The sequence below is a fragment of the Trichoderma camerunense genome (genome assembly GCF_050948025.1).
Source record: "Trichoderma camerunense strain CBS 138272 chromosome Unknown V8C40scaffold_1, whole genome shotgun sequence".
NCBI lineage: Eukaryota > Fungi > Ascomycota > Sordariomycetes > Hypocreales > Hypocreaceae > Trichoderma > Trichoderma camerunense.
Genome location: NW_028145369.1, coordinates 1,517,931 through 1,542,122, shown reverse-complemented (window position 1 = coordinate 1,542,122; position 24,192 = coordinate 1,517,931). Strand labels below are relative to the sequence as shown.

General features: G+C 51.8%; 9 protein-coding genes and 1 non-coding gene across 10 annotated transcripts; 4 read left to right on the top strand and 6 right to left on the bottom strand.

Moving 5' to 3' along the window:
* Positions 1-43: 43 nt before the first annotated feature.
* V8C40DRAFT_229931 (histone acetyltransferase NGG1) lies at positions 44-2,401 on the bottom strand. The gene is made up of 2 exons (XM_083212593.1): positions 1,820-2,401; positions 44-1,720 (listed from the first exon to the last, which is right to left on the bottom strand). Exons 1-2 carry the CDS (start codon positions 2,256-2,258, stop codon positions 243-245), a joined length of 1,917 nt encoding a protein of 638 aa, XP_083079109.1. The 5' UTR covers positions 2,259-2,401; the 3' UTR covers positions 44-242.
* A 188-nt stretch (positions 2,402-2,589) lies between these two features.
* On the bottom strand, positions 2,590-4,701 carry V8C40DRAFT_229928 (kinase-like domain-containing protein). The gene is made up of 3 exons (XM_083212592.1): positions 3,516-4,701; positions 2,836-3,453; positions 2,590-2,733 (listed from the first exon to the last, which is right to left on the bottom strand). The coding sequence occupies exons 1-2, from the start codon at positions 4,053-4,055 to the stop codon at positions 2,878-2,880; spliced, it is 1,116 nt and encodes a 371-aa protein (XP_083079108.1). The 5' UTR covers positions 4,056-4,701; the 3' UTR covers positions 2,590-2,733; positions 2,836-2,877.
* A 1,745-nt stretch (positions 4,702-6,446) lies between these two features.
* V8C40DRAFT_229923 (class I SAM-dependent methyltransferase) lies at positions 6,447-9,687 on the top strand. The gene is made up of 4 exons (XM_083212591.1): positions 6,447-6,625; positions 6,708-7,088; positions 7,176-7,490; positions 7,554-9,687. The coding sequence occupies exons 1-4, from the start codon at positions 6,614-6,616 to the stop codon at positions 9,366-9,368; spliced, it is 2,523 nt and encodes an 840-aa protein (XP_083079107.1). The 5' UTR covers positions 6,447-6,613; the 3' UTR covers positions 9,369-9,687.
* A 121-nt stretch (positions 9,688-9,808) lies between these two features.
* On the bottom strand, positions 9,809-9,896 carry V8C40DRAFT_t6. The gene has a single exon. It is a non-coding gene; the product is annotated as a tRNA-Tyr (tRNA).
* Positions 9,897-10,226: 330 nt separating this feature from the next.
* V8C40DRAFT_229921 (CybS-domain-containing protein) lies at positions 10,227-11,304 on the bottom strand. The gene is made up of 3 exons (XM_083212590.1): positions 11,032-11,304; positions 10,932-10,949; positions 10,227-10,856 (listed from the first exon to the last, which is right to left on the bottom strand). Exons 1-3 carry the CDS (start codon positions 11,174-11,176, stop codon positions 10,504-10,506), a joined length of 516 nt encoding a protein of 171 aa, XP_083079106.1. The 5' UTR covers positions 11,177-11,304; the 3' UTR covers positions 10,227-10,503.
* Positions 11,305-11,480: 176 nt separating this feature from the next.
* V8C40DRAFT_229919 (tyrosine--tRNA ligase MSY1) lies at positions 11,481-13,916 on the top strand. The gene is made up of 3 exons (XM_083212589.1): positions 11,481-11,896; positions 11,972-12,412; positions 12,488-13,916. The coding sequence occupies exons 1-3, from the start codon at positions 11,646-11,648 to the stop codon at positions 13,665-13,667; spliced, it is 1,872 nt and encodes a 623-aa protein (XP_083079105.1). The 5' UTR covers positions 11,481-11,645; the 3' UTR covers positions 13,668-13,916.
* Positions 13,763-15,568, bottom strand: V8C40DRAFT_9192 (nitrogen permease regulating protein NPR2). The gene is made up of 3 exons (XM_083223606.1): positions 15,181-15,568; positions 14,676-15,119; positions 13,763-14,613 (listed from the first exon to the last, which is right to left on the bottom strand). The coding sequence occupies exons 1-3, from the start codon at positions 15,221-15,223 to the stop codon at positions 13,859-13,861; spliced, it is 1,242 nt and encodes a 413-aa protein (XP_083079104.1). The 5' UTR covers positions 15,224-15,568; the 3' UTR covers positions 13,763-13,858.
* Positions 15,569-16,025: 457 nt separating this feature from the next.
* V8C40DRAFT_229915 (ubiquitin domain-containing protein DSK2) lies at positions 16,026-18,598 on the top strand. Its single transcript, XM_083212588.1, has 3 exons — positions 16,026-16,225; positions 16,372-16,988; positions 17,076-18,598. The coding sequence occupies exons 2-3, from the start codon at positions 16,557-16,559 to the stop codon at positions 17,919-17,921; spliced, it is 1,278 nt and encodes a 425-aa protein (XP_083079103.1). The 5' UTR covers positions 16,026-16,225; positions 16,372-16,556; the 3' UTR covers positions 17,922-18,598.
* A 176-nt stretch (positions 18,599-18,774) lies between these two features.
* Positions 18,775-20,449, top strand: V8C40DRAFT_9167 (NADPH:quinone oxidoreductase family protein). The gene is made up of 4 exons (XM_083223602.1): positions 18,775-18,856; positions 19,003-19,138; positions 19,224-19,538; positions 19,761-20,449. Exons 1-4 carry the CDS (start codon positions 18,824-18,826, stop codon positions 20,288-20,290), a joined length of 1,014 nt encoding a protein of 337 aa, XP_083079102.1. The 5' UTR covers positions 18,775-18,823; the 3' UTR covers positions 20,291-20,449.
* V8C40DRAFT_229911 (karyopherin KAP120) lies at positions 20,366-23,994 on the bottom strand. The gene is made up of 2 exons (XM_083212587.1): positions 23,625-23,994; positions 20,366-23,548 (listed from the first exon to the last, which is right to left on the bottom strand). The coding sequence occupies exons 1-2, from the start codon at positions 23,790-23,792 to the stop codon at positions 20,585-20,587; spliced, it is 3,132 nt and encodes a 1,043-aa protein (XP_083079101.1). The 5' UTR covers positions 23,793-23,994; the 3' UTR covers positions 20,366-20,584.
* Between the last annotated feature and the right edge of the window lie 198 nt (positions 23,995-24,192).

The following is a 24,192-nucleotide window of genomic DNA, read 5'->3' as shown; positions in this document are numbered from 1 at the left end:
ATACATCTACCATCATCACCTGAGCCTAAAATGAACATTCATCTTGACAATCTCATCATCTTACATGTGTATTTGCTGCTTTAAACAAAACAATCGTATGGATATATATCTTATAAGGCGCTTCATAATACAGAACAAGCCGATTCATGACCAAACGCCAGCCCACCTTTCAAAACAACATTCAAGTCTTCCAAAATGACCTGCCAAACACCAGAAACACCATCACCTAAGATCAATTTGGTTTATTCCTCTTCAATCTCATCATCCCACTGGTCCTTCTCCTTCTTTATCAACTCCGCCATCTCGTCCGGCTTGAAAATAGAGCTATCCGGATCTTCAGCTCGGGGGACTTTGTTCAGATTCTCATCGTCAAAGACGGATCCAATCGTGTCGATCCACCTCCGTCGCCGCTCCATCAGCGTCTTGGTCAGGTCGCCTATTCCCGGCCGCGCCATGCCCGCCGCCGCTCCGACAAAGTGGCTGCCTCCGCCTGCACCTCCGGGACGCTTGGACTTCTTGCTCTTGCCCATTGTCCGCGTGCGCTTCAGATAGGCGGCGTTGACTTGCGAGTCGAGATCTTCGAGAATGGTCTGGTATTCTTGGTGGGCCATGCGCTCGCGCACCAAGTCCATCAGCCGTGCCTTGCGCGCGCCGTTGACGAGCATTTGCTCTTTCAGTCTGGCTTGCAGCAGCCGCAGTCTGCCCGCGACCTCGTCGTCAAAATGGCCATCATATTCGCTTTCAATGCCATCCTGTGGAAGAAACCCAATATGCCGAAGCTCTTGTTTAAGCCGCTCCTCAACCTGGGCATACTCAAGCTTGGGATGTGTTGCCTTCTTCCATGACTCCGTTGATGACTCCACCATAAAGGTAGCAGGCGGCACTGGGCTTGATTTGTCGTCGACGCCATTCGGCTCGTCGCCGTTTATATCTCCGTTCATGCTGATGTCGCCATTTGTAACCCCGTTCGTTGTTGGCTTGTCATCGGAGGACTGTGTTCGCGACTCTGGTCGCAGTGCTTGTAGTAATCTTGTGGCGAGGGGCCCGATAGATAGCGCATCCGTCTCAGCTACCCCATCATTCATATTATCGATGCTGCCACGAGGTTGGTTTGGCGGCAACTTGTCGCGACTCTGCTGGGGTGTGTCAATTGACATGGCACCATCCTCTTCAGCCCAAATCTCAGTATAATGTCTCTTGCCGCGCTTAGGCATGACAAAGGGTGTCACACGATCGCTGCGCTCTCGCAAAAAAGCCAAGTCTTCTTCTGAGAATGGCCGAAAGTAGGGATCAATGTATGTGGAAAAGGTCGAAAAGTTGATTTGACTGCTCGGTTTCGCATTGCTAAAGTCCTTGTCCGGAGGGTCGCCGGCGATCATATCGGCCAGGTCACTCTTCGGATACACTGCAACAGAGTAAATCTTCTTTCTCTCTTCGTCCGGCATGCCATCGTAGGTGGGTAAAATTTCGTAAATGGTGGGGTCCGGAAAGGTGGACGGATCTTCGCCAAATGTTTGTGCTTGGGGCAGCTCGCGTCTAGGGGGTGCGCCCTCGTCTTCAGAGCTCTCTTCCTCCTCTTCGTTTTCTTCCTTCTTAGGCTTCTCGTCGGTCTCCATGGCGTTTGGTGACGCTCCGCCGGCGATAGGTGAGAGCGATGAGCTGGCGTCGTCGTTGTCGCGCACGTGCTTCCGTTTCGAATCCCTCAGCGGAGAGGATCGCTCTATTGTGACTGGTTAGCAAAGGATTTCTCAACGATCCCAACACTCAATGGTCCAGCTTCATTAGATGCGATAATGAAGTGGCATGGGTTCGGACATACCTTGGCTACCATCGCCCGGCGCAAGGTTATCGGAGCCCTTCTTGCGCTTATGCTTGGACTTTTTCGTCTCCGGTTCTCCTCCATCCACACGCATGTCTTCGGGGCGCTTCTTCCGTTCGTCGGCCAGATATCTCATTCCGCGGTCGTAAAACGTGGAGCGTTTCTCCATGATATTGATGAGCGTCTTAAGCTTATCAAGCATGGCGTCAATGCTCCGCGAGTCGGGGACGGCAGCGCTAGAGGCGCCCTGATCCACCAGGTTGTCAAAGGCAAGATTCGAAAACAAAATGACTCTAGTATTGAGGTAGTCGGGATCGTAAAACTCCTGCGGTGGGAGCGCAGATGCCGGGGCCGGCACCGGCGTCGAATTCCGGCTTGCTTTCTGCATAGCGGCCGAGTTCTTCTTGCCTGTGCCCTTTTGTCCAGATCCGGGAGGCATGATGGTGGATGTAAGTCGCAGGCGCTACCTGGCAGTTCACAGATGGAGGCGCAGATGAGCAAAGTGCCTGCGATAACTGTTTGATGGAAGCCCGGCGCTGTAGTTGCTGGGAGACCATGGGTCCATTGTCGCGTCTAAGCCTCATGTAAGCGCATGAAGCAGCGCATCGAATGGGGGGCTGTCGCGGTCGAGATTGATGACGTCGGAAGAGATGTTTTTCCGAACAACTGATTACGTGATCAGCATGAGCTCACCCGAAACGGTTAGCGTACGAATGGTTATATTTGCTACCAGAGCAACATTATGCTCTTATTGAAGCTTACCTATAATTGTTTGGTGACACGATACACATCTGTTGGGAAAAGAGAGAGAGAAAAGTGAAAAGGGCCATTGAACTCAAGTGAATCTAAAACAACTAGAAGTCGCTAGTCCAAAATACACCAAGATTGCGAATCATATAACTTTGTATTTGAAGGTATGCTCTCAGTGTTTTTCTCTGGCAGCATCACCAGGCAGCAATAGAAGAGCCTACCCTATTACGACCATCTGGCTTATTATGGCATCAACCAATTTATAGGCCTGAACTTAGCATTAAATTCTTTTTTCGAAGACATAAGCATCAGCTTGGTCTACAGAGATTGAATCGCGCAGCCTCAAACCTAGAAGAGGCTTGCGATTTAAAGGAATATGCTTCGCCTTCCCAGAACTCTACCAGCTCGTCCAGCGATGGACGATCGTTTGGATCGAACTTCATGCAATTTTCCACAATTTCGACCCAATGGGACGGAGGATCGTTTTTACCTGCCCAGATGACCTGAACATCATCTGGGTGGTTTACCTCGTCAAAGTTGTTGGCTGTCTGGCTCAGAAGCATCCACATGGTCCTCCCTAATGCAAACACCTCTGCCAACTCAACAGCTTTAGGGCAACTCGCTTGCCACTCTGGGAAGACATTCCAAATATTGAAGCTCTCCCGTCCACTGCCTTCCGGCATATTTCGACGTTCTGGGCCCGTATACTTGGTGTAGACCAGTTTCGGCGATCCGTTCTCCTTCGTAACTTGTTCTTCCACGTCCCAGGTCCCGTCTGCCTCGGGGGCGAGTGTGATTGCTGGTGCACCGCTTTGCTCCCAATCAATGAGGATCAGGTTCTCTTGGTCGTCAATAACAAAATTCCCAGGCTTTATATCCATGTGGTAAGTATGCGCGACCCGGTGGGTATGCGTTATTGCCAGGCACATTTGATGACACCATTTAGCTTTTTGCTGCAAGGAAATTTGCGATTCTCTTGCATTGGCTGCTTAATTGCGTTACCAAGGTCACCTCCAGCGAAGTAGGTCGATAGATGACCAACAAGTACAGGGTTCTGATTGGAGTCGTGTACCGATACCAGGTACCGTGGTGGCGATTGGATGTTTGGATGGCGTGGCATGTTGGCGATTAATTTGCAAGAGCGTCTCCAAACATCGACAGTGGTGCGGGCAAATTCGTCGTCATCATCGTGAAGTTGCAGGTATGTTTGAAAATCAACTCCTTTGAAGACAAGCGTTGATTGCTTCCCTGAATCTTGAACCTGCACCCGTTTGGAGCAGCCTCTGCCGCCTAATGCCTCGAGTAGGACAATCTCGGAGATGTCAAGAATACGTAGAGAATAGCCCTGAGAAACTAGGTCGCTTGGTTGGATATCACGGAGGAGGGCGAGATATTGATCAAAGAGTGGTTCTTGGTAAGTTCTCCAGACAATCTTCTGGGTCTCTCCAGGAAGGATATCAACCACAATACTAGGGTTGGGAATCATGGGATCCTTGATGTCTCAAGCAAGGATATCAATTACAATATCAGGCTTGGTAATTGTGGAATCCTTGATGCAATGAGGCCAAACCGTGGCTATGGTAGAGTATAAAGCACTTCGCATTGAGCAGCGATCCTGGAAAGTGAATGTCCCATCAGGCACCTCAAGGTTGTGATAACAGCAGACAATCCGGCTCGGCAATGACTCGGGCAAGCTGTCATTGCTCCGTTGAAAACGAAAAATGATTGCCTTTCCTTGTCCAAGTACTTGGGCATAGACAATGGTTTCGTCTTCATCGCCCCAGATGCTGTCGGGGGCAACGTTAATGGCTTCGAGGACTTGTCCTTCTCTCATGATGATTTCGACGATGAAAATTGATCAACGGCCGGTTTTGGCGGATGAGAGTTTAACATAAATCGGTCGAGGAAAAGACATAGATTGTGCGGGAACAAGCAGCTCTATGAAGGCGGTTGTTGTTGGTGTGATGGAATGCACAAAGAGGCGCATGCCTACAGGTAGACACCACACAGAGGGCTGAGGCACAGGCCAGGTAATGGTATAAGCAGGCTGAAAACTTGGGCTATAAGAAAAAGCAAATACTGGACGACATGCTCAGAGACATTTGACGACGAGGAGGCGAGGAGGATGGCCCTAACTAGGAGCAGAGTTGGATGAAGCATAGTTGAGAGAAGCTGCAGCTCCAGAAGCTGCGAAGCCAGGACATGAAGAGTCAGCCATGGTTCTCGCTGGGATCGTGGTCGAAGAAGAAGATGGATTGATGGAAAGAAACATTAAGTTGGTGTGTAAGGTGATGGTGAGTTGGCGATATCAATCTCAGGATATACCCTTCCGTAGGTACATTCAGTACGGTTGCCTCTTGCACCAGCCACACGAGCCACATCATTTGCCCCGCCGGACCTCATCAATTAAAGTCATCCAACATTAAAAAACCTGGACACCCATTTCTCCTTTACTTTTCACAGAGATACAGTCTGGAATGGTGTCGTGTGGCAATTCTCCCACAATCAGCTCGCCCAGCTCAGCTCAGCTCGGGACCCCCAAGACCCCAAGACGAGACCCCTACGGAACTGGCTCTCCGCTGCATGTGCTGTGGATGCCCTGCTTGATTGGCGCTCCCCAGACAATGCGAGCTCCACCATGGCCGTACTAGCATCGATGACTTGTTCCAACCACAAATAGCCTGATAGAACACCCTCAACTCAAGTGTCGACATGGCCTCTAGCAAAGACCCTGTGGCGTGGGCTGGTGCATTCTGCCGGTGTCACCATGTTTGCACTGTGGTGCCTTGTAGCGCGCTGAGCGCAATCCCGAGACATTTCCATGCTTCATGGGCGGCCGATCCTTTCACCTCTGAGGCTGCCAAGCGCGAATGGGTGAATGGGTGAGTGAATGCCCCAAGCGGTGCAACGATACATTGATGCGTTTCACATGCAATCACTGCTCAATACGTGTTGCTACACGTACAAAGCATGACATCAACAGGGTCAGAATGCTTTGAGTTCCCCACGCCGGAGCTCAATGGCACTGGACGATACAAATTGAACCCATAGGGATCCCCCACTCACGCTGCCCCGCCAACACGGAGCTATTCGCGATGAGCCCACCTGCATTCAATTCCCCTCCCCAGGTTCAATTGTTAGTGGAGTGCTATTCTCTGCTTGCTCTTAGCTCTCCTGCTCAATACATACAGTACCAGGGTGGACAGTGTCTAAGCAGAGACAGAGACAGAACCAGAGCCCCTCCAGATCCCTGAGCTACTCCATCCCGCATGAAGCTACGACCCAAAGCCGTTACCACAGAACTGCTATGGAGCACGCCCGTCTCCCAGATGGCAATCTCTCAACAATTTTGCACGTGTGCTGCCCAACAATATGGCCCCTGGCACCGCTCGTTGCCCAAGCATGTGGTTCAGCCATTGGCTACCACCGTGCTCCAGAAGCTCTTTCGCGCGCTATCCATGGATCTGAAGCAGTCACAAGCCATTGCGAAAAGACGATGATCCCTGTGCTCCATCTCGCTGACAGCAAGCGTTTGACATGTGATTCTGGGCTGCGTTGGAAGTAGGCGTACTGTGTTCAACTCATGCTGGTCGCCAATCGAATCCAACGCCCAGCACAGCCGGTAATACGCGCCTCTGGACTGTAGACTACTGTATGGACGGACGGACAAACTCGACGCCCAAAGATAATGCTGCCCGCCTTCAATGTGGGCTGCCAGGCCTGCTGCAACCCCAAAAGGGGTCTCGCTTGCGTCTAAGTGGCCGTGGAGGTGCCAGAGTTGGAGTTGATGCACGCACTTGTGCCTTATTACTGATACCTGTACATGTACATGTGCATGTCTGGACTGGATTGGACAGAGCCAAGTCTCCCGTTTTCTCTATTTCCTATTTATCCTCTTGTCTCCTCCTCTCTCCTCGACTTGTTCTCTCTCAGTTTCATCTTCCCACCATTTTCAACCTTTGCCTGAAGCTGAGTTCAACACATCCTTAGCTTGTGATCAATCTTTTCCCTCTATTCTCTCAATTGGTAAAATGAGAGAATACCATGGCTTTTCCTGTAAGCTCTCCAGTGCTCTCCATTCTCTCTTCCTTGCCATTGAGGGGGTTCATGTGCTGACCAGACCCTTTCTTCTCCTCAGGGTGGTAACATAAACTTTTTGCCTTTTGGCACCGAGATAAATCCTCTATATGCTGGAATAGCAGCCACTCTTTTAGGTGGTATTGCCGTTTCAAGTTTGGTTGCCTCGCGAGGCACCGGGCAAGGCAATGATACGCCTGGAGTTCTCAGGTCCTTTTTCCTGTTCTTTTACTCTTGCTTCATCAAACCCCATCAGGGCGATTCCAAGGCTTCCCAGCAGGACGCTCTCGAAAGCTTCTATAAGAAGCAGGCCGGGGCTTATGATGCCACACGCAAGCTTCTTCTTCGCGGTCGCGAAGACATGCTTGCTCTTGTTGCTGCCCAGCTTGAGGCGAAAGCCAAGATTGCTGACGACAACAAGACCAAGCGTATTTGGGTCGACGTGAGTGACTACATTGTCCCATATAGATCCATATGCCTGAACCTGGGCGAGGTTCAATGCAATCGAAACTAACAAGCAAATAAACAGGTTGGAGGTGGCACTGGCTGGAACATTGAAGCCATGTCCCAATTCGTCGACGTTCCCAACTTCTTCTCCAGCGTTTACCTCGTCGACTTCTCCCCGTCTCTCTGCGAAGTAGCAAAGAAGCGTTTTGAGAGGCTCGGTTGGAAAAACGTTCGCGTCGTCTGCCAAGACGCTCGCAAGTTCCGCCTCGAAGACTACGAGACTGGCATGTCTAAGCAGGTCGCTCCGAGATCTCCTTCGCTCAGCTATCTCACCCAGCCGCGCCAGGATTATGGCGGTGCTGACCTGGTTACCTTTTCATACAGCTTGTCTATGATCGTAAGTCTTGGTCGTCGAAAAGAAGCTTTATTTGGCTGAATCTCCAACTGACTTTTGTGGTAGCCCGACTACTACTCTGTTGTCGACTCTGTGAACTCGCTGCTGGCTCCTCATGGTATTCTGGGCGTGGTTGATTTCTACGTCCAGAACCAGATTGACTACTCTTTCCGCAACTACACTGGTGGCCTCGTGGATCGCCATGTCAACATGCTGTCTCGAAACTTTTGGCGCGCCTGGTTTGACATTGACCGTGTTGGCCTTGAGCCTGGTCGCCGCGATTACCTCGAGTACAAGTTTGGCACCGTTCTCAACTCCAACTTCCGCAATCGCACTCTCGGCTATATCCCATACTATATCTGGGTTGGGTGCCACAAGAAGCCGTTTTCGCCGTCGAGTCTGCCTCATGAAATTATTGAGCGAATCGATGCGCTGGCTACTGAATCGCCCTACTTGTACCCTGCCAACCAAGGAGATGCTCTGACCCGTGCGATTGAGAGATCCGCACCAGAGATCCGCTCCAAGGCCTTCATCACTGCGGTCGAGAACCTGTCTGCCAACCTGCCTCTCCCCTCATTCTTCTACCAGAACCACCACTGGCGTATCTACTACGATGATAGGCTCCAAAAGCACACCCAGTTTAATGACGAGTACATCTATGCTTTCACTTGGGAAGACGCACGTGTCGACGAGCGCCTGCTGAAGCTTGGCCCTGATGACAAAGTTCTCGCCATCACTTCTGCCGGAGACAACATCATTTCCTACCTTGCTCAAAGCCCTGCTCGCGTTCATGCCGTTGACCTTAACCCGACTCAAAACCACCTTCTGGAACTCAAGGCTGCCGCGTACACTGCTCTACCATATGAAGATTTCTGGAAGATTTTTGGCGAGGGAAAGCACCCCGAGTTCCGCAAGTTGCTCATCTCCAAGCTGTCTCCTCATCTCTCTGGCCGCGCATTCCAATACTGGCTCAAGAACATCCACGTCTTCCACAACAACAAGGGCTATGGCCTCTACGATACTGGTGGCTCTCGCCATGCTATTCGTGCCTTCCGCTGGATTGCTCGCATCTTTGGTCTGCAGTCTACTGTCCAGAAGCTCCTCAGTGCTCGAACTCTGAATGAGCAGCGAGACATCTGGCGCAACAAGATCCGACCCGCTCTGCTCTCCAAGCTCATCTGCAACTTGGTGGTTGCCCAGGAGAGCTTCCTCTGGGCTGCTCTCGGTGTCCCCAAGAACCAACTCGCCATGATTGAGAACGACCACGCCAACTCGGACATTGTGAAGCAGGGCAAGGCAAAGAACACTCGCTCTCATGCCATCTGGCACTACATGGTCAACACACTGGACCCCGTTGCTGAAGAGACTCACATTGGTACCGACAACCCTTACTACTACGTCTGCCTGGATGGCAAGTTCTCTAAGAAGTGCCACCTGGAGTATCTTCGTCCCGAGGTTCACGCCAAGCTGTCTCGCCCTGGTGCTCTGGATGGTCTTCGTATTCACACTGATGAGCTCGAGGAGGTCATTGCACGCATCACCCCTGGCACTCTTACCGTTGCAGTCATCATGGACAGCATGGACTGGTTCGACACTGGCTCTCAAGCAGCTGCCGCCCAGATTAGCAAGCTCAACAGGGCTCTCCAGATGGGCGGCCGTGTGCTCCTTCGTACATCTGCTTTGAGCCCCTGGTACATCAAGGTTTTCGAGGCTCACGGCTTCACTGCCAAGTGCCACGGCTCTCGCGTCGACGGCGCCTGCATCGACCGTGTTAACATGTATGCCAGCTGCTGGATTTGCACCAAGACGGAGAACTTGCCTCCTCCTACTCCCGAGTTTGACCGTATTGGTGGAACTGACATTACCAGCCTGACCATTTAAAGCCTGGATGGAGTTGACCAGGATGATTGTCTAGGATGGATAGTGATTGAATCATGGGGGTATCGTCCAACACTGTACCCAGGGATTCTGATGAATTGGGATGAAAGGAGTGTTGATGCCTGTGGCATGAAGATTGATAACAAACAAATAAAACCCACCTACCATTGTATAATTTTTTCCCCATCGAGTGACATTGTATGTGGTGTGTATTTGTTGAACGGTATAGTTGTATGCGGCAGGATGCACCTCTGTTGCCTCTGCTATTTCGATAACCATGCAATTTTCCACATTTGAAACACAATCGAGACGCAAAAAAAGCGAGACTTCAGAATATCAATTAGAAGGAAGTTTTAAAAATGGAAAAAAAGAAGAAATAAGCCTTTAGCAGTGAAATGGTGCAAAAAGGCCAAAAAATGTAACTCTTCTCCGGGGAGAATTGTTCTCCGGGGACGGAATCGAACCGCCGACTTTTCGATGAGATGTTACCCATTACAGTCGAACGCCATGAACCAACTAGACCACCCAGAGGATGTAGAAGAGTTGCTAGGAGGCTTCTGTAATTGGTATGTAAGCTTTTGCATGCGGGGTAAAAAATTGGCCGGGAGCCCCCAGTTTGTGTGGGACGAGCTGGTGGAGATTTGAGAGCCTCGTTTGTGCTTTGGGTTTGTACGGAGCTGCGAACTGCTATAAACAAGAAGTCAACGACCTTTATTTTTCACACAATTGACTGTTGGGTTTGAGAGAGATTTGGGCATAGCTTAGATAGTTGTAGTAAAAGCTGGAGAGAAGTATCTAGACTTAGTTGAGCTTTACTTCCATGATTCCATCGCTTGGTAGTATGAATACTTGAAAGCTGGACAGAGTTGAATTAAAGCTAGGTGGGCATGAGCTATAATGGCTTTCATTACGGATACAATACTCATTCAAGAAGCAATTGCACAGACTCCAAAAGTATTATGGTTATGCTTCTTTTTTGATCGTACTTCTATACAAGCGCTCACAGCCCTTTCTTGGCCCAAGTAGCGCATAATATCAGTTACACAGCCTGCCTCCATACCTAACGATTCCCTCTCCAGCAAGCAATCACAAGATATCAAGTTTTTCGTCCCTCCTTCTCCCCTTTAAGCATCATCCTTTATGCCTTCCAGATCTTCTTAATAGCCTCGGTAACGCCAATATCGTTAGTCTCAAACTCGTACAATCCCACGCCGACGGTGACGGTCGCCAGGTTCAGGCCCCACCAGAAGATCTTTCGCAGGCCGGAGTAGCGGGTCTTGGGGATGTAGTCGATGATGACGGACTGGAAGCCAATGTGAGAGTGCAGGAGGACGGCGGAGCACAGGATTGCGTCGGTGGTGGGGTTGAGGGAGCCGGCGGCGAAGGGAGCAATGGTGAGGGGCACGAGGCCGGCAGCGAGGAGACGCTCAAAGGTCCAGTGGTAGGAGCCGTGGGAGGCGCTGGGGTTGGGAATGGGGACAGGGTCGTTGACTGTATGTAGGCTCGCGGTTAGTTGTTATACAGGTTCGGCATGTGAGAGAGCGCAACACGTTTTGCGCGGCATACCTGTGCCCTCAATTCGCTCTACAGAGACACCATGTTAGCAACATTCCAAGCTCAGGAGCAATTGTATTTATTTCTCGAGTGTCTGGGGGGAAGTTCTCACGAGGTCCGGGAGGCAGAAAGGCAGAGCGCTGGGACGAGGTGTGGAAAGCCGAAGCCTTGATGGCGTTGTTTCGGAAGGCAGGCTTGGCGCAACGAGCCGCCAGCGCAGTCTGCCGCAGCAGAGAAGGTCGCACAATCGAGGCCATGGTTGACAGAGTAGTACTCGGGACTTGTGATTGCAGTGGTGAGAATTGGCACCCGGGACGCTTCGCGCTGGCAGAATCACAGCTCCAGCAAGATCGGTTTCGGGATGACGGGCGTAGATGGACGAAACTTGAACGGATGAGGTATTGCCGAGGATCTCGAATTAGGAGCTCCGTGATTGGCTGAGCCGGTTCCGAAGGGTGCCCACCGGAGCGTAACAATGTATTTCCGCGCTGGAAGACGCCGGGTCGGTCTGATTGGCTGCGCGTTTCGATATGGCATGTGAATTTTTGTGCATGGGAAAGACAATCAGATCAAGGTGGGATGAGCTTTTGGTTGAAGATTGATATTTGATCTTTCGCCCGTGCGGTCACACCCAACGCCCAAGAATGTTGGCAAGGTGATCGGGGGAATTCTTTATTTTCGGTTTCAGCTGATTAGCGGTCCTTTCGTGGGATTATACCGCTTGTAATGGCTCCTCAGGCAGCGATATCGAAGGCCCTGCTCGCATTGCGATGCGCCAGCTCACGACATGGCATCCGACGATCCGCCTGGGCGCTGGGCCAAGCCCACAGAGCGCGCGGCATAGCGACTTCATACTTGGAAAAGGTTGCCGAGGGCGAAAAGCGATGGGAGGAACGGGCAGTCAAGATTCAGAATGGCGAGCAGCCGCATGTGTGGGATATCCTCGATGAGAGAGGCTACATCAAGGATGTCGCGGGGTATGTTGTCAGCTTCGCATTGCAATTGCACAAAGGGAATGACTTGTTTAGTGGCTAACTAATTGATTCGAATAGAACTCCCGACAAGATCAAAGAACTCATGAGGGTCAAAAGAATAGGCGCCTACGTCGGTGTTGATCCCACTGCAGACTCGATGCATGTCGGACACTTGCTTCCCATGATGCCCCTCTTCTGGCTGTGGTTCCATGGACACCCAGCTGTGACCCTCCTCGGAGGCGCAACTGCTCGAATCGGTGACCCGTCAGGCCGCTTACAATCCCGCGAGATCATGTCCAACTCGGATATTTCCAAGAACGTCACCAAGATACACTACCAGCTGTCGAGACTATGGCACAACGTATCAGCCCTGAGAGACAAGTACGGTTACGAGAAAGATTGGGCGGCGAAACAGCGCCTGCTCAACAACAGCATGTGGTTGCAGGGCTTGACCATGTATGACTTTACTAAGAGGCTGGCGAGATATACCAGAATTGGACCAATGTTAACGCGCGACACGTGAGTCACTCCTATTCACTTTCATGGCCTAGGTTTTCTCTTTCACATTTGCCGATGCTAATTGTTTCATTTCAGTGTCAAGAGGAAAATGACAGAGGGAGATGGCATGTCCCTGGGCGAGTTCATGTATCCACTCTTCCAGGGCTGGGATTTCTGGCACATGTACAACAAGCTGGGCGTGCAGATGCAGATTGGCGGCTCTGACCAGTACGGAAACATCGTCGCCGGTATTGATGCCCTGAAGATTATCCGGGAATCGGAGGAAATGCCCGAAATGAAGATTCCTTCCACCTGGACACACGAACCTGTCGGTTTCACCGTGCCACTACTTACAGATTCCTCCGGCGTCAAGTTTGGTAAGAGCACGGGCAACGCAATCTGGCTGGACGAATTCAAGACATCGCCGTTTGAGCTCTACGGCTACTTTATGCGACGGCCCGACGAAGATGTTGAGAGTCTTCTCAAGCTATTCACCTTTATGCCAATGGCCAAGATTCAAGAAGTAATGGTTGAACACCAAGCCGACCCGTCAAAGCGCCTTGCTCAGCACACGTTGGCATTCGAGGTCCTGTCACTTGTACATGGCTCGCAGAGGGCTGTGCAGGAAGCCCAGCAGCACCAGTTCCGCTTCGGCGGACAACTTCCTTACTTCATCAGGGAACCTGCTCCCGATACGGGCATCTTGACGCCAAACACGGCGCCGAGAAGTGACATTGAACTTCCCCAATCTGTGCTGAAACTGTCACCTGCAAAGATCCTGTACGCAGCTGGCCTCGTTAACAGCGCTAGTGAGGGTCAGCGCCTCGTCTCTCAACAGGGCGCTTATGTTGCCGCCAGACCTGGCCAGCAGCGGGGTCTCGTGCCCGGGAACCTCGATTGGACGCCTATGAAGATGTGGTTCCCCGAGGAGACAACCAAGTTTGTCATTGACGACAAGTTGTTGATTCTGCGAAAGGGCAAGCACAACATTCGGATCATTGAGCTCGTCAGCGACGAAGACTGGACTGCGAGCAAGAAGATTTATCCCGGCCAGCCGTATACTGGCGTGATTCGACAGGTTAAAGAGCAACTGAGAGCCGAGGCCGAAGAGAAGGGCGAAATCTTGAGTGATAGGAAGATTGTTGTGGAACTCAACAGAAGGAAGAGGGAGGAGTCTGTCAAGGTCGCAAATAACCCCGACATCGAGCTACCGAAGAGGGTGCCGGCGTACCTTAAACGCGGCAAGGTAAAGAACGATGGCTCCTGGAAGCGATAGATGGGATATTACGAACACTACTGTATGCGACTTGATCGCGATGTAACACTATTGGATATAAAAAAAGGAGGACGGAGAGATAGCATGTATGATATGATGCGATGGAAACGTTATAGATTTCATGAGCCTAGAGGTGTATATAATGATACTTATTACTCCCATAACTCCTTCGTACGATTAAAAAACAAAAATTATCGGTAAAATACCGTGATATCACCCCTGGGAACGGGCAACATCTTGAGCCTCTCCATAACTTGATCATTAGTCAGGTTCTGCTCCGTCATGATCTGATCCATGTGATGGCACCCGTCTGTGTATTTCTGCAAAGGATCACCCCCAGCGAACGGCTTGCTCTGCCCGGTAGCAAGCGAAGCCAAGTACTGCTTCGAAACGACGTACTTGTGCACACGATAGAGGCAGCCCTTTATGATGCCAAACTGCACAAAGCGGCGTATGTCGATATAAGACATGATTTCGAACCCAGCCTCGCGGTGAATCATGATCCACTCCTTGATGCTCTTTCCGGGAGAAAAAGAAGCCATGAAGCGGATGAGAAGGTAATTGCTGACCCTGGCCCTGCCGTGCGACACGTAGCCGGCGCACTCGTCGACGATGCCGTCGACGTTGCGGATGAAGTCGTGGATGCCGGGCCGGGCCGCGTAGCACGAGCTGAAGAAGAAGATGTCGAGGAGGAGGATGGTGTCGTAGTAGAGCAGGTGGCGGATGGCGATTTTGGCGAGGTCCAGGGAGACGGAGGCCTCGTGGGCGATGCGGCGGATGTCGGAGACGCCGTCGATTTTGGCGACGACTTTTTGGAGAGTAATGTCCCATGTCGGGTCGACGATTTCGGGGAATTTGGTCCTTGCGACGGGGACGTGCCAGCCTTTGACGGCGGGGGGGTTGGCGTGGTGAGGGAAGAGCTTCATGTTGATGGTGTTTGCTTCGTCTGGGATGGTTTTAGTTTAGGTGAATGCATTGCATCGTGTGAGAATGATAAGATGAACTGACCAACTGGAATCATGCACTCGCCATAATTGTTCAGATCCTCCTTGACAATCTCGAGCAAACTCTCAATGGGCCTTCGTACGCCGTCACCGCCCTCAGAGCCCTTTGCTTCACTGAGGCTCAGATACTCGTTCTGCTTCTCCATCTCTGCAAAGGTCTCGGCCAGACACCTCACGACGCGCTCAAACGGCGTCTGATCGCAGTCTGTCTCGACCAGCAGGCCGAAGTTGAAGATGAACTCATTGCGCATGTACTTGGTATGCGGAATGACGACGGGGAACCCCAGGATGGTGTACTTGCCATCGGGAGAGTTGATGGTGACATAGCGGTTGCAAAAGGCCTGGCGAGGGATGATGTACTCTTGTAAGACGTCAAAGTCGACGAGGGGAGGCCCGTTGCCGGAGGCTGTGATGCAGCCTGGGGGAGCCTGGGCGACGATTTTGGGGCCTGGGGGAGAGGGTGAGAGTTTAGTGTTGATGAAGGATGATGGCTTGGGAGTGTGAGATACCTTCTTGAGGGAAGAATCGAGCGTAAAAGATGCCTTGAATCATGGTGATGTTGGCGCGTTCATGATGCGATGAGAGACGTCTTTTGCTCGCAGCTGTTAAATCATGCCGAGCGGTGTGCGCTAAGCTGGTTTTTCATATAAAAGATTTACAGGGGGATGCGTAAGTGCATGTAAAGATTTTGTGCGAGTACGTTGAGATGAGATGAGGTGAGTTGAGTTGAAGAGATTGAGGTTCGAATAAGCTTCTACAGCATGTCTTGATCTGATGGCTGGCTGGGCTCATGCGATGGACGATTGCCCCGCTAGGCCGCTATTAGAGCTTCAACGATGTGGCTTAAGTGTGAGTTCATGGCCTGTATCTGTAGCCAGCGTGGGTATCTAGACATGAAGAATTGATGCCGGATTAAATTGAACAGTTTTGTTTTATTTGTATATAAATTACTTCTGTATAGGTATGTGAACGTGAGCCCCGACCTATACCACTTGGTAGACAGACTGCTTTTGGCTGAGGTCTGTTAGACTGTGACTTTGACTTTGACTGTGATTGGACTGGACTGGACTGGATCAAAAATGATAGCTGATAGAAGATGGCACAGGCGCAAGAGGTGCTAATTAATATCGGATTCCCGGTATTATTGGATCCATGTCAAAATCATCTGACAGCCGCCAAGGTAGGTAACCATTGCACATACGCGTACGATTGAGTTGGACTGAGGCATGTGGCCGTAGAAGCCAACAGACTGTGATAGAAGCTCGAGGTGATTACATGTACTCAAGTCCATGGCAGCCATTGGACTGATACGTGTCCAGCCGCCTGAGATTCTTATTACCTCGCGCATGTGCACGTGGAAGGTCCATGCCATATATGTATTGATATTGAGTTTGTGTTTCTGTGACAACCCAAGCATTGGACGCCTGATTGCCTGCAGGAAACTGGAACCGACTTCCAAACAAATCTACAGTACGCGACAACCACTAAAGGCACTGGCTGGCGGTGGGCTGAAGACTGAATTTACAGTGGAGGGCCACTATCACTGGCCTGTATGTACGTACCTGCTCATTGAAACACTCCATCACACCCCATCTGTCCATTCAATCCCATCCATTTCCTCCCCATTCGCTCTGCCCCACCAAACCCGCGGCCTCTCAGCCTCCTCCATCGCATTATTAACCACCGCAATCTCGCCACAGAAGTCGTCTAGTAGCCTGATCTCATCATCAGCCGCTTCAACAGCTCTACAATAGCACGCTCTTTTTCTCGCTGACTCCATCCGATAGTGAAAGATCTGATATTCATAGATCTTTCGCCTCCCCCTCGGCACTCTTCTATCTCTTCTCCCCGCACAGCTTCCCCTCCGTGTTCGATTTGCCTCGTCATGGCCGACAACGCAGAGGCGGGCGGCGATGCCCAAATCACCTTTCGGGTCAAGACGGCGCAGGACGGCTCACACACTATCACTATGGCTGAGTCGGCGACTGTTTTGGACCTCAAGACGAAGCTGTCGACCGCCGAGTTTGAGAATATTCCCGTCGATCGTCAGCGACTCATCTACTCCGGCCGCGTTATGAAGAACGACGACACGCTGGCCACGTACAAAATCAAGCCCAACAACACCATCCACATGGTCAAGAGCGCCGCCAGCAACACCGCTCCGGCTGCTGCCGCTGCTGCCTCGACACCCCAGGCCGTGCCGACCAACATGGCTTCAGGCACCGCCAACAACCCGCTGGCTGGCCTTACTGGCGCCAGATACGCTGGTCACCAGATCAACCTCCCCGGCATGGACATGTTTGGCCCCGACGGCGGCGTAAGTGCTTTCCTACCCCCCTGTATTCTGGTTCGACTTGTTTAGTGCGAGGGGAACTCGACTGACGCTCTTGATTGTTGAATCCAGATGGGTCCTCCTATGGACGAAGAGCGATTGTCGCGTATGATGGCGGATCCCAACGTACAGCAAACCATGAATGAGGCCCTCAACAACCCCGACTTCGTCAACATGCTTATCGAGGCGAACCCCATGCTGCGCAACATCCCCAACGCTCGCGAGATCATTACATCACCGTTCATGCGACAGATGATGAGCAACCCGCAGATGATGACACAGGCGATGCGGATGCAGCGGAACATGGGCAGAGGCGAGTCGGCATTCCCTGCCCCCGGCGCCACAGACACGACCCCCGACGGTGCGCCCGCGGCGGATGGTGCAGCTGGCCAGGCAAACGCCCAGCAGCAGAACCCTTTTGCAAACCCGTTTATGAACCCGTTCATGGGGGGTGGTGCTGGCGGCGCCAACAGCCTAAGCATGCTCCAGCAGCTGCTGAATATCCCTCCTCCGCCCGTACCAGCCGGCAGCCCGGCCGGTACCGAGACCGGGACGACAGAAAACAGAGAAACGGCGGCAGCAGCAGGAACCGGAGGCAATGCGGGTGCAGGCCAAGCCCAGGCGCCACCGAACCCCTTTGCGGCTTTGTTCCCGCCTCAAGCAGCTGGAGCTGGAGGGGCGAATCCGTTGAATCCGTTTGCCATGAACCCGGAGCAGTTCCAGCAGATGATGCAGCTGTTCTCACCACAACAAGCCGCCGCCCCGCCGGACAACAGACCGGCCGAAGAGCGCTACGCAGAGCAGCTCCGACAGCTCAACGACATGGGATTCTACGATTTTGACCGAAACGTGGCCGCGTTGAGACGCAGTGGAGGAAGCGTGCAGGGTGCCGTTGAGCACCTGCTGGGCGGAATTTAGGACGCGCTGTCCAAATGCTGGATTGTATTGTTTACCAACATATGTTTTCAACATCGGTGGCGTATGATCCGAGATCAAGCACGTCAAGCGCGTGAATAATGGAAATGTCGACATATTCTGGCCTATGATGGCCACGACAAGCGCGAAGCTTCGGCTTTGAGAGCGCGCCATGCTGAGCGAGGAGACTATGGACGCGGTCCTTTTTTTCTTCTTCTTATCTTCTTATTTCAAGGACTAGGCCTCGAGAGTTTGCATGGCAACAGGGCGCGATTCACTCAATGTATTTTTTTCTGCTTCAGTGATGGTAATGACAAATCTTTGTGTATAAATGGCGTGGTCGACGGTGAAGATTGCCCTTTGAAACTGTCTGGGTGAGCTGCGAGCTGTACCGATTCGGAGCGCGCAGGAGCGTAAAATGGATGAGAACAGCGGGTGCAGAGAGATTCATGCTACTTGAGTAGGCATGTGTATATATAAGTTGTACGATATAAAATCAAGATGAATTTCACGTCTCTCAAACCAAATACACAGTAAATCATCACGTCGATCTCATAAATTATAATAAAATTCGGGGCATCCTCCCATTATCGACATCTCCAAATAAAGATGGATTTCGGAGCTGGGCGCTTTTCGGCAAAGAGCTGCCGGACTTGGAGATGCCTCGGCTCCCCCGCCGGACCGGTACCCCGGATTTATTTTTGGGCTGGGGGGAGCTTACGGTACATACATTAAACGTCTCCAATTCTCGGTCTGAGAGGCTTGGGACTTTTTTCTCTTATCATCAATTCTTACGGCTTACATTATTTGGGTTCTGCTCGTAGTATTAAGTTTCCTTTGGTAGGATTGTAAATCAGCTGTTCCCCTTTTCTTTCATTTTTCATCTTTCATCCTTTCTGCCCAAGATGCGTGGCATTGAAATCCAGAAATATGTCAAGGTAAGGTGACCGACCAACAAGCACTTCTTTCTCTCCCCCCCTTTTCTACCTGTCATTGGTATCTCAATCTTCACGTCAATCTCAAATGCCCCCAAGTGAAGAGGGATGGAAGAATTAGCTGACAGTTGCTTATTGCTGAATTGCAGAGCCCTGCGGAGCTCAAGGTGACAGAGCTGCCTGACCCCGTGCCCAAAGACGACGAGTATGTCATTGAAGTGCACGCCGCGGCAGCCAACTTTTTCGACATCCTGCAAGTTCAGGGACGCTATCAGAACCAGCCTCGTGAGTATTTTTCATATTTCCAAAACAAACCATTGAATAATTCCCCTTGAAACAAAATAGTCTGGCTGACCATCCTTTCTTCCAGCCTTCCCATGGGTCGCCGGAGCCGAGTTCGCCGGCACCGTCGTGTCCACGCCGCGCAAGAGCCGGGCCAAGCCGCGCTTCGCCGTGGGATCCCGCGTCTTTGGTGCCGCGCAGGGCGCCTTTGCGACGAAGCTGTGCACCAAGGAGGTGGCGCTGCTGCCGGTGCCCGAGGGCTGGTCGTTCCGGGACGCCGCGGGCCTGTTTGTGACGGCGCCGACGAGTTATGGTGCGTTGGTGGTGAGGGCGGGAATCAAGGCGGGTGATATTGTCTTGGTGCATGCGGCGGCGGGAGGAGTTGGGCTTGCGGCTGTTCAGGGTAAGTTTTTTTATGATTCTTTTTACCTTTTATGAGTTGTGATATGATTACGCGAGTGAGGATGAGTTGGGTGGGTGGTGGATGAGAGTGAGAGTGAGAGTTGCAACATGAGCTCTCTCTCTCTCACCCCTTAGTTCAACTGAACTCAACTCACACCACGCAACTCACATCACAACCATCACCACCACTTCTTCCATCAACAAGCTAACACAAACAACAAAGTCGCCAAAGCCTTCGGCGCAACCGTCATCGCCACCGCCTCCACCCCCCGCAAACTCGAAATCGCCAAATCCTTCGGCGCCGACCACGCAATCTCCTACTCCGACCCAGACTGGCCAACCAAGGTAAAAGCCCTGACCCCGAAATCCCGGGGCGTCGACATTGTCTACGACCCAGTCGGCCTCGTCGACAAGTCCACAAAGTGCACCGCCTGGAACGGCCGCATCCTCGTCGTCGGCTTCGCTGCGGGTGCTATTGAAAAGGTCGCCATGAACAAGGTTTTGCTTAAGAACATTTCGCTTGTGGGCATTCATTGGGGGGCTTATTCGATTCATGAGAGGGAGACGATTCCAAAGGTGTGGGAGGGGATTATGGGGTTGGTTAAGGAGGGGAAGATTAGGGGCACGGAGTATACGGATGAGGAGTTTGTTGGGTTGGATAGGGTCAAGGATGCGCTTTTGGCGCTGGGAGGGAGAGGAACTTGGGGTAAGGTCGTCATCAAGGTTCCTCAGGAGGGTAGCAGTCGGTTGTAAATGGGACAATTCATGAATATACATGTAAAACGGGGCAGTCAAGGAAGACGTAACATACCGCAGACCAAATGTACCCCTTAATTCAGCATCACGTATGCTTCATGTTCATTGTTTCAACACCCCTCATAGCAGCTGACAATTCTAATAATATCTCTTTATGCCTCGCTCACGCAAGTCGTGCAGGCTCGTCATCCAAGTCATATTCTCATTACAATGCCCAAGTCACGCCAGCTACTCAATTTCTTCAATGCGCCCCCCATTCTCCCACCAGCTTCCGAAAAGCGTCCCAGTTCCTTACTGCGTACCCCCATTCATCAGCTTCTGGAAAGCGTCCATGACCTCCTTGTCCACGTTGATGGCCCAGTTCTCCTGGAAAACCGCCTCCCCTCCGATCCGTGCAACGACGTCGTGCAGCCTCACCTTTACAAAATGCAGCGCCTGCACACAGTGGACCGGATCCTTGTGCTGGCTCTGCTTCTCCAGAATCATCTTTGGGGTATCATACTCCTCCACTTCGATTTCCGGTCCCCAAACCAAACAATCACTGCCGTTGACCTCGCTGCCGTCTTGTAGATCTATAATAATGTTTGTCCACAAATCCAAAAAGTCTTGTAACTTTCCTAGGACCAGCTCCTGCATTGGCGAACCAAGTTCCAACAGGCGCGTCAAGCCGAGGAGATAGAGCTTCTGGCGATCTATGTTATCCATCCGCGCTTGATATGTGAACCATCCGGCGGAGAGCCAGCTCCACACTTCCTCGACATTCCCAACCGTGCCCAGCATCTGCACAAACAAGTTTGGTTCGGCCAGTATTAGGCGAGCAAGGATCGCAAAGTAGTCACCCTGTGTGACCGTGTTGAGCTTACTCTGTCTTCTGTTGGGCCCGGTGGTCTGACTGGCCTCCCAGGCATCATGAAGATTGGCCATGATTTTGTTCATGAAGCCGGTTTCTACCATGTCTCTAACGATGACTGAAACTCCCTCGGCCCCTCCTAGTTCGGCAGCTGACCGGATGAGGAGTTCAATGCACACAGTTCCCACGCGAACGTGCTCTCGGCTCTTGGAGTCCAGAGTGGTGCTTAGTGCCATGAGTGTTGGCCGTCGAAGTCTATCCTCTAGCATCGCCTGGGGTGCAATCAGGATGTAAGATTCAATGGCCGAGATTGCGAGGGACACAATCTCAGATTGGTACTCTAGTAGTGGGAGAAGCAATTCCGCTAGATTAACGAGCTCTGAGGCAAGCGGGGGGTTGCTCTGCGTGAGGATGGAATTCCAGAGCTCCAACGATTCGTCAATGAGGTTCAGGTGCAAGTCGGAGCCTGGCCTTGCCGCTTCCGCCAGCAAGGGAAGCATAGAGCCCTGGTAACGCTGAGATTCGGGACCCATGCTCATCACGAGCGCCGCGAAAATGGCAATTACAGCCTGTTTAATCATGTATTCTTCTGTCCCCGAGGCTTCCCACACCGAAGGCAGAGCAACCATGAGCTGGTCTCCAAACTGTCCCACCTGTTCCTCCATTCTCGTCACCAGGATTCGGATCGACTCAAGGATGGCCAGCTTAGTTTCGTCGCTCTCGACGTTCTGAATGAGCTCAGTAAGGTTCTTAAGGACATCCGAGGTGTACGGCAGAAATGCGTCGACGCTGAAGTCAATCTCGTCGGCGACCCACCTGAGTTGCCGTGCCGCCGTGATTCTCACTACAATGTCGTTCGTCTCATCGTTTGAGTTGAGGAAATGCTGGAAAATTTGATACACAATGGGTCTGCTTTCTTCGCCTAGCTTTACCGGCGCCCACAGGCTGATCAAGATAGCAATACGTCGCCGAAGCACTTTGTAGAGACCGCCTTGCTGCTGGGCGTCGCTGACAATGGTCGAGGCCAATACCGCGTCAAAGTCAAATGCACCGACCACATGCGCCGCTGAGAGGCCCATGGCAGTGTACACTGCTTCCTTTGTAGCAATATCTGCCTGAGGGGATTGTGCTGTCTCGAAATACGATAGCAGAGGAGGCACTAGAAGCGGCTTAAAGTTGGTGAGAAGATCTAAAAAGAGCTTTTCGGCGCATGGGCGGACTTCCCACTCGTATGCGTTGCCCTCGTGTTGCTCCTGTTGCTCCCAATCCTCAGGGTCCTCTTCCCAAGATTCGAGATCCGATCTACGGAAGACAAACAGGTGTGAGATGATGGTATTGACGATTTGGATGACCAGATCATCTTTAAAGAGCTCCGTCCTGACAATATGCTTGGCGTCTTCTTGCTCAGCCTTTGTCTCTGGCGTCCGGTACTTAAATGTCTGCACTGGCTGGAAGGCAATTCGAACGCAGGCACGGAGGAGGAGCAGGCCCTTCAGGGCAAGTTTTTCCATTAGTGGCCCTTCTGTTTTTGCCTTGGCTCCTGCGTCGCCGGAACCCTGACGAATGCCGCCAGACGAGACGAAGATTTCCGCAAACTTTGAAATGAGATCCCAGTATGCATTGACGAGGGACAGTGAGTTGGGGAGGAAAGCAAAGCTGGCAGCAAAGTGCTCGGCTTGGTCGATGTGGAACTTGGCGAACTGAAGAAGATGCTTCCCTACCAAGTCTTGATACGGCGGTGGCACAGTGGAGTCGTGGTTCACAAACCCCAGGAGCAAGCCAAATTGATTCTGAGAGAGTGTCCAAAACTCACTCACAGAACTGTCGGCATGAGGACGCAGGTAGCCCACGCTAATGAGACGGCGAAGAGTCTTGAGCGCGGAGAGACTGTTCATCATCGCGAGGTTCGCTTCGTCGCCGTTTCCGTGTCCAGTGTTTAAAAAGTTGATCCATGATGCTGATTTTTCAGAGTATATCTCGGACAGAATGTAGACGATCTCCGGCGTGATGGATTGCAGCGCCGTTTGCGATTTCCTTAGCCGTGCGCTGCCCATCTCCTTGATAACCCGTAGCAACACTAGCAAGGTGCCGTAGAGATGATGTTGGTTGGCGTTTCGAGTGGATCGCAGGAGGCTGATAATATCAGGAAGGGCTTGTGGCCACTCTTCTGGATAATCGATCCGGACCACCTTGGCAATGACCAAGGCATTGTGCAGCGCAAGATGCCTCTCTTCCTCCTCGACAGATCCCTGGAGCAGCCGTGACCGTATCAGGTTCTTCTCCTCGGGGGCGATGCCCTGCTTTGAGCTCGCATACAGCCTCCAGTTCTTGTCAATGCCGTTTTTGATTTGTATAATGGCCAGGAATCGTATTTCGAGGGGGAGCGACTTGTCGAGGAACACGGACTAGAAGTGGCACAAAGATGTTAGCACGATGCACGATGCACGCAGCATGGACAAACAGCAGCTGTAGAAGCCATACCTGTAACGACGAGTAGTAGCCGGCCTGTGACTCCCAGGTGGACAGCTGCTGGCCGGCAGCCTGTCGCTGGACATGGTCAGAGGACGAGGTTGCGGCGTGCAGCGTGCGGCAAAGCTCTTGCAGAGACAACGGAGCCGCGTCTCCTGGCACTTCGATTGCGAAACTCATGGTTGCTGCCAACGCCGTTCGAGACGGCTGTCAAGCTGTGGTTCGACGACTGCGAGGCTCGAGATGTCGGATGCAGCTATGGGAGTGTCATGAATCGTGCTGAGCTCAGTAAGGCGTTCTGCCGGTTGAAGATGCAGGAGGCTGTAGATGCTTGGTGATGGTGGGGCTGAGTTTGTAGCCGTTGGCGCGGGAGTTGCTTGGAGGTGCTTGGAGGGGTAACAAAAGACAGTACCAGGCAAAAGGATCAAGACGAGGCTGCAACTTACCAATATTGCCTATTTGCTGGATTTTTGATCACATGGCAATATAGAAGGATCTCAATGTAGGGAAAAGATGAAACAAATAGCAAATCTGCAGACACTTTTATTAATTAATTAATCAAGAGTCAATGTTTAGGCCT

Bases quoted from the DNA above. Each gene is read 5' to 3' on its own strand.
- V8C40DRAFT_229931 (XM_083212593.1), bottom strand. From the start codon at position 2,258: ATGCCTCCCGGATCTGGACAAAAGGGCACAGGCAAGAAGAACTCGGCC. The intron at 1,721-1,819 runs GTATGTCCGAAC...CAGTCACAATAG, and splicing joins GCCGGGCGATGGTAGCCAAG to AGCGATCCTCTCCGCTGAGG.
- V8C40DRAFT_229911 (XM_083212587.1), bottom strand. From the start codon at position 23,792: ATGAGTTTCGCAATCGAAGTGCCAGGAGACGCGGCTCCGTTGTCTCTG. The intron at 23,549-23,624 runs GTATGGCTTCTA...TGCCACTTCTAG, and splicing joins GCTACTACTCGTCGTTACAG to TCCGTGTTCCTCGACAAGTC.
- V8C40DRAFT_229915 (XM_083212588.1), top strand. From the start codon at position 16,557: ATGGCCGACAACGCAGAGGCGGGCGGCGATGCCCAAATCACCTTTCGG. The intron at 16,989-17,075 runs GTAAGTGCTTTC...TGTTGAATCCAG, and splicing joins TGTTTGGCCCCGACGGCGGC to ATGGGTCCTCCTATGGACGA.
- V8C40DRAFT_9192 (XM_083223606.1), bottom strand. From the start codon at position 15,223: ATGATTCAAGGCATCTTTTACGCTCGATTCTTCCCTCAAGAAG. The intron at 15,120-15,180 runs GTATCTCACACT...CCTCTCCCCCAG, and splicing joins TCGATTCTTCCCTCAAGAAG to GCCCCAAAATCGTCGCCCAG. The intron at 14,614-14,675 runs GTCAGTTCATCT...AAACCATCCCAG, and splicing joins CGAGTGCATGATTCCAGTTG to ACGAAGCAAACACCATCAAC.
- V8C40DRAFT_229919 (XM_083212589.1), top strand. From the start codon at position 11,646: ATGGCTCCTCAGGCAGCGATATCGAAGGCCCTGCTCGCATTGCGATGC. The intron at 11,897-11,971 runs GTATGTTGTCAG...TGATTCGAATAG, and splicing joins TACATCAAGGATGTCGCGGG to AACTCCCGACAAGATCAAAG. The intron at 12,413-12,487 runs GTGAGTCACTCC...GTTTCATTTCAG, and splicing joins CCAATGTTAACGCGCGACAC to TGTCAAGAGGAAAATGACAG.
- V8C40DRAFT_9167 (XM_083223602.1), top strand. From the start codon at position 18,824: ATGCGTGGCATTGAAATCCAGAAATATGTCAAG. The intron at 19,139-19,223 runs GTGAGTATTTTT...CCTTTCTTCCAG, and splicing joins ACGCTATCAGAACCAGCCTC to CCTTCCCATGGGTCGCCGGA. The intron at 19,539-19,760 runs GTAAGTTTTTTT...CAAACAACAAAG, and splicing joins TGGGCTTGCGGCTGTTCAGG to TCGCCAAAGCCTTCGGCGCA.
- V8C40DRAFT_229921 (XM_083212590.1), bottom strand. From the start codon at position 11,176: ATGGCCTCGATTGTGCGACCTTCTCTGCTGCGGCAGACTGCGCTGGCG.
- V8C40DRAFT_229923 (XM_083212591.1), top strand. The intron at 7,089-7,175 runs GTGAGTGACTAC...GCAAATAAACAG, and splicing joins CCAAGCGTATTTGGGTCGAC to GTTGGAGGTGGCACTGGCTG. The intron at 7,491-7,553 runs GTAAGTCTTGGT...CTTTTGTGGTAG, and splicing joins CATACAGCTTGTCTATGATC to CCCGACTACTACTCTGTTGT.
- V8C40DRAFT_229928 (XM_083212592.1), bottom strand. From the start codon at position 4,055: ATGATTCCCAACCCTAGTATTGTGGTTGATATCCTTCCTGGAGAGACC. The intron at 3,454-3,515 runs CTAAATGGTGTC...GCGCATACTTAC, and splicing joins AATTTCCTTGCAGCAAAAAG to CACATGGATATAAAGCCTGG.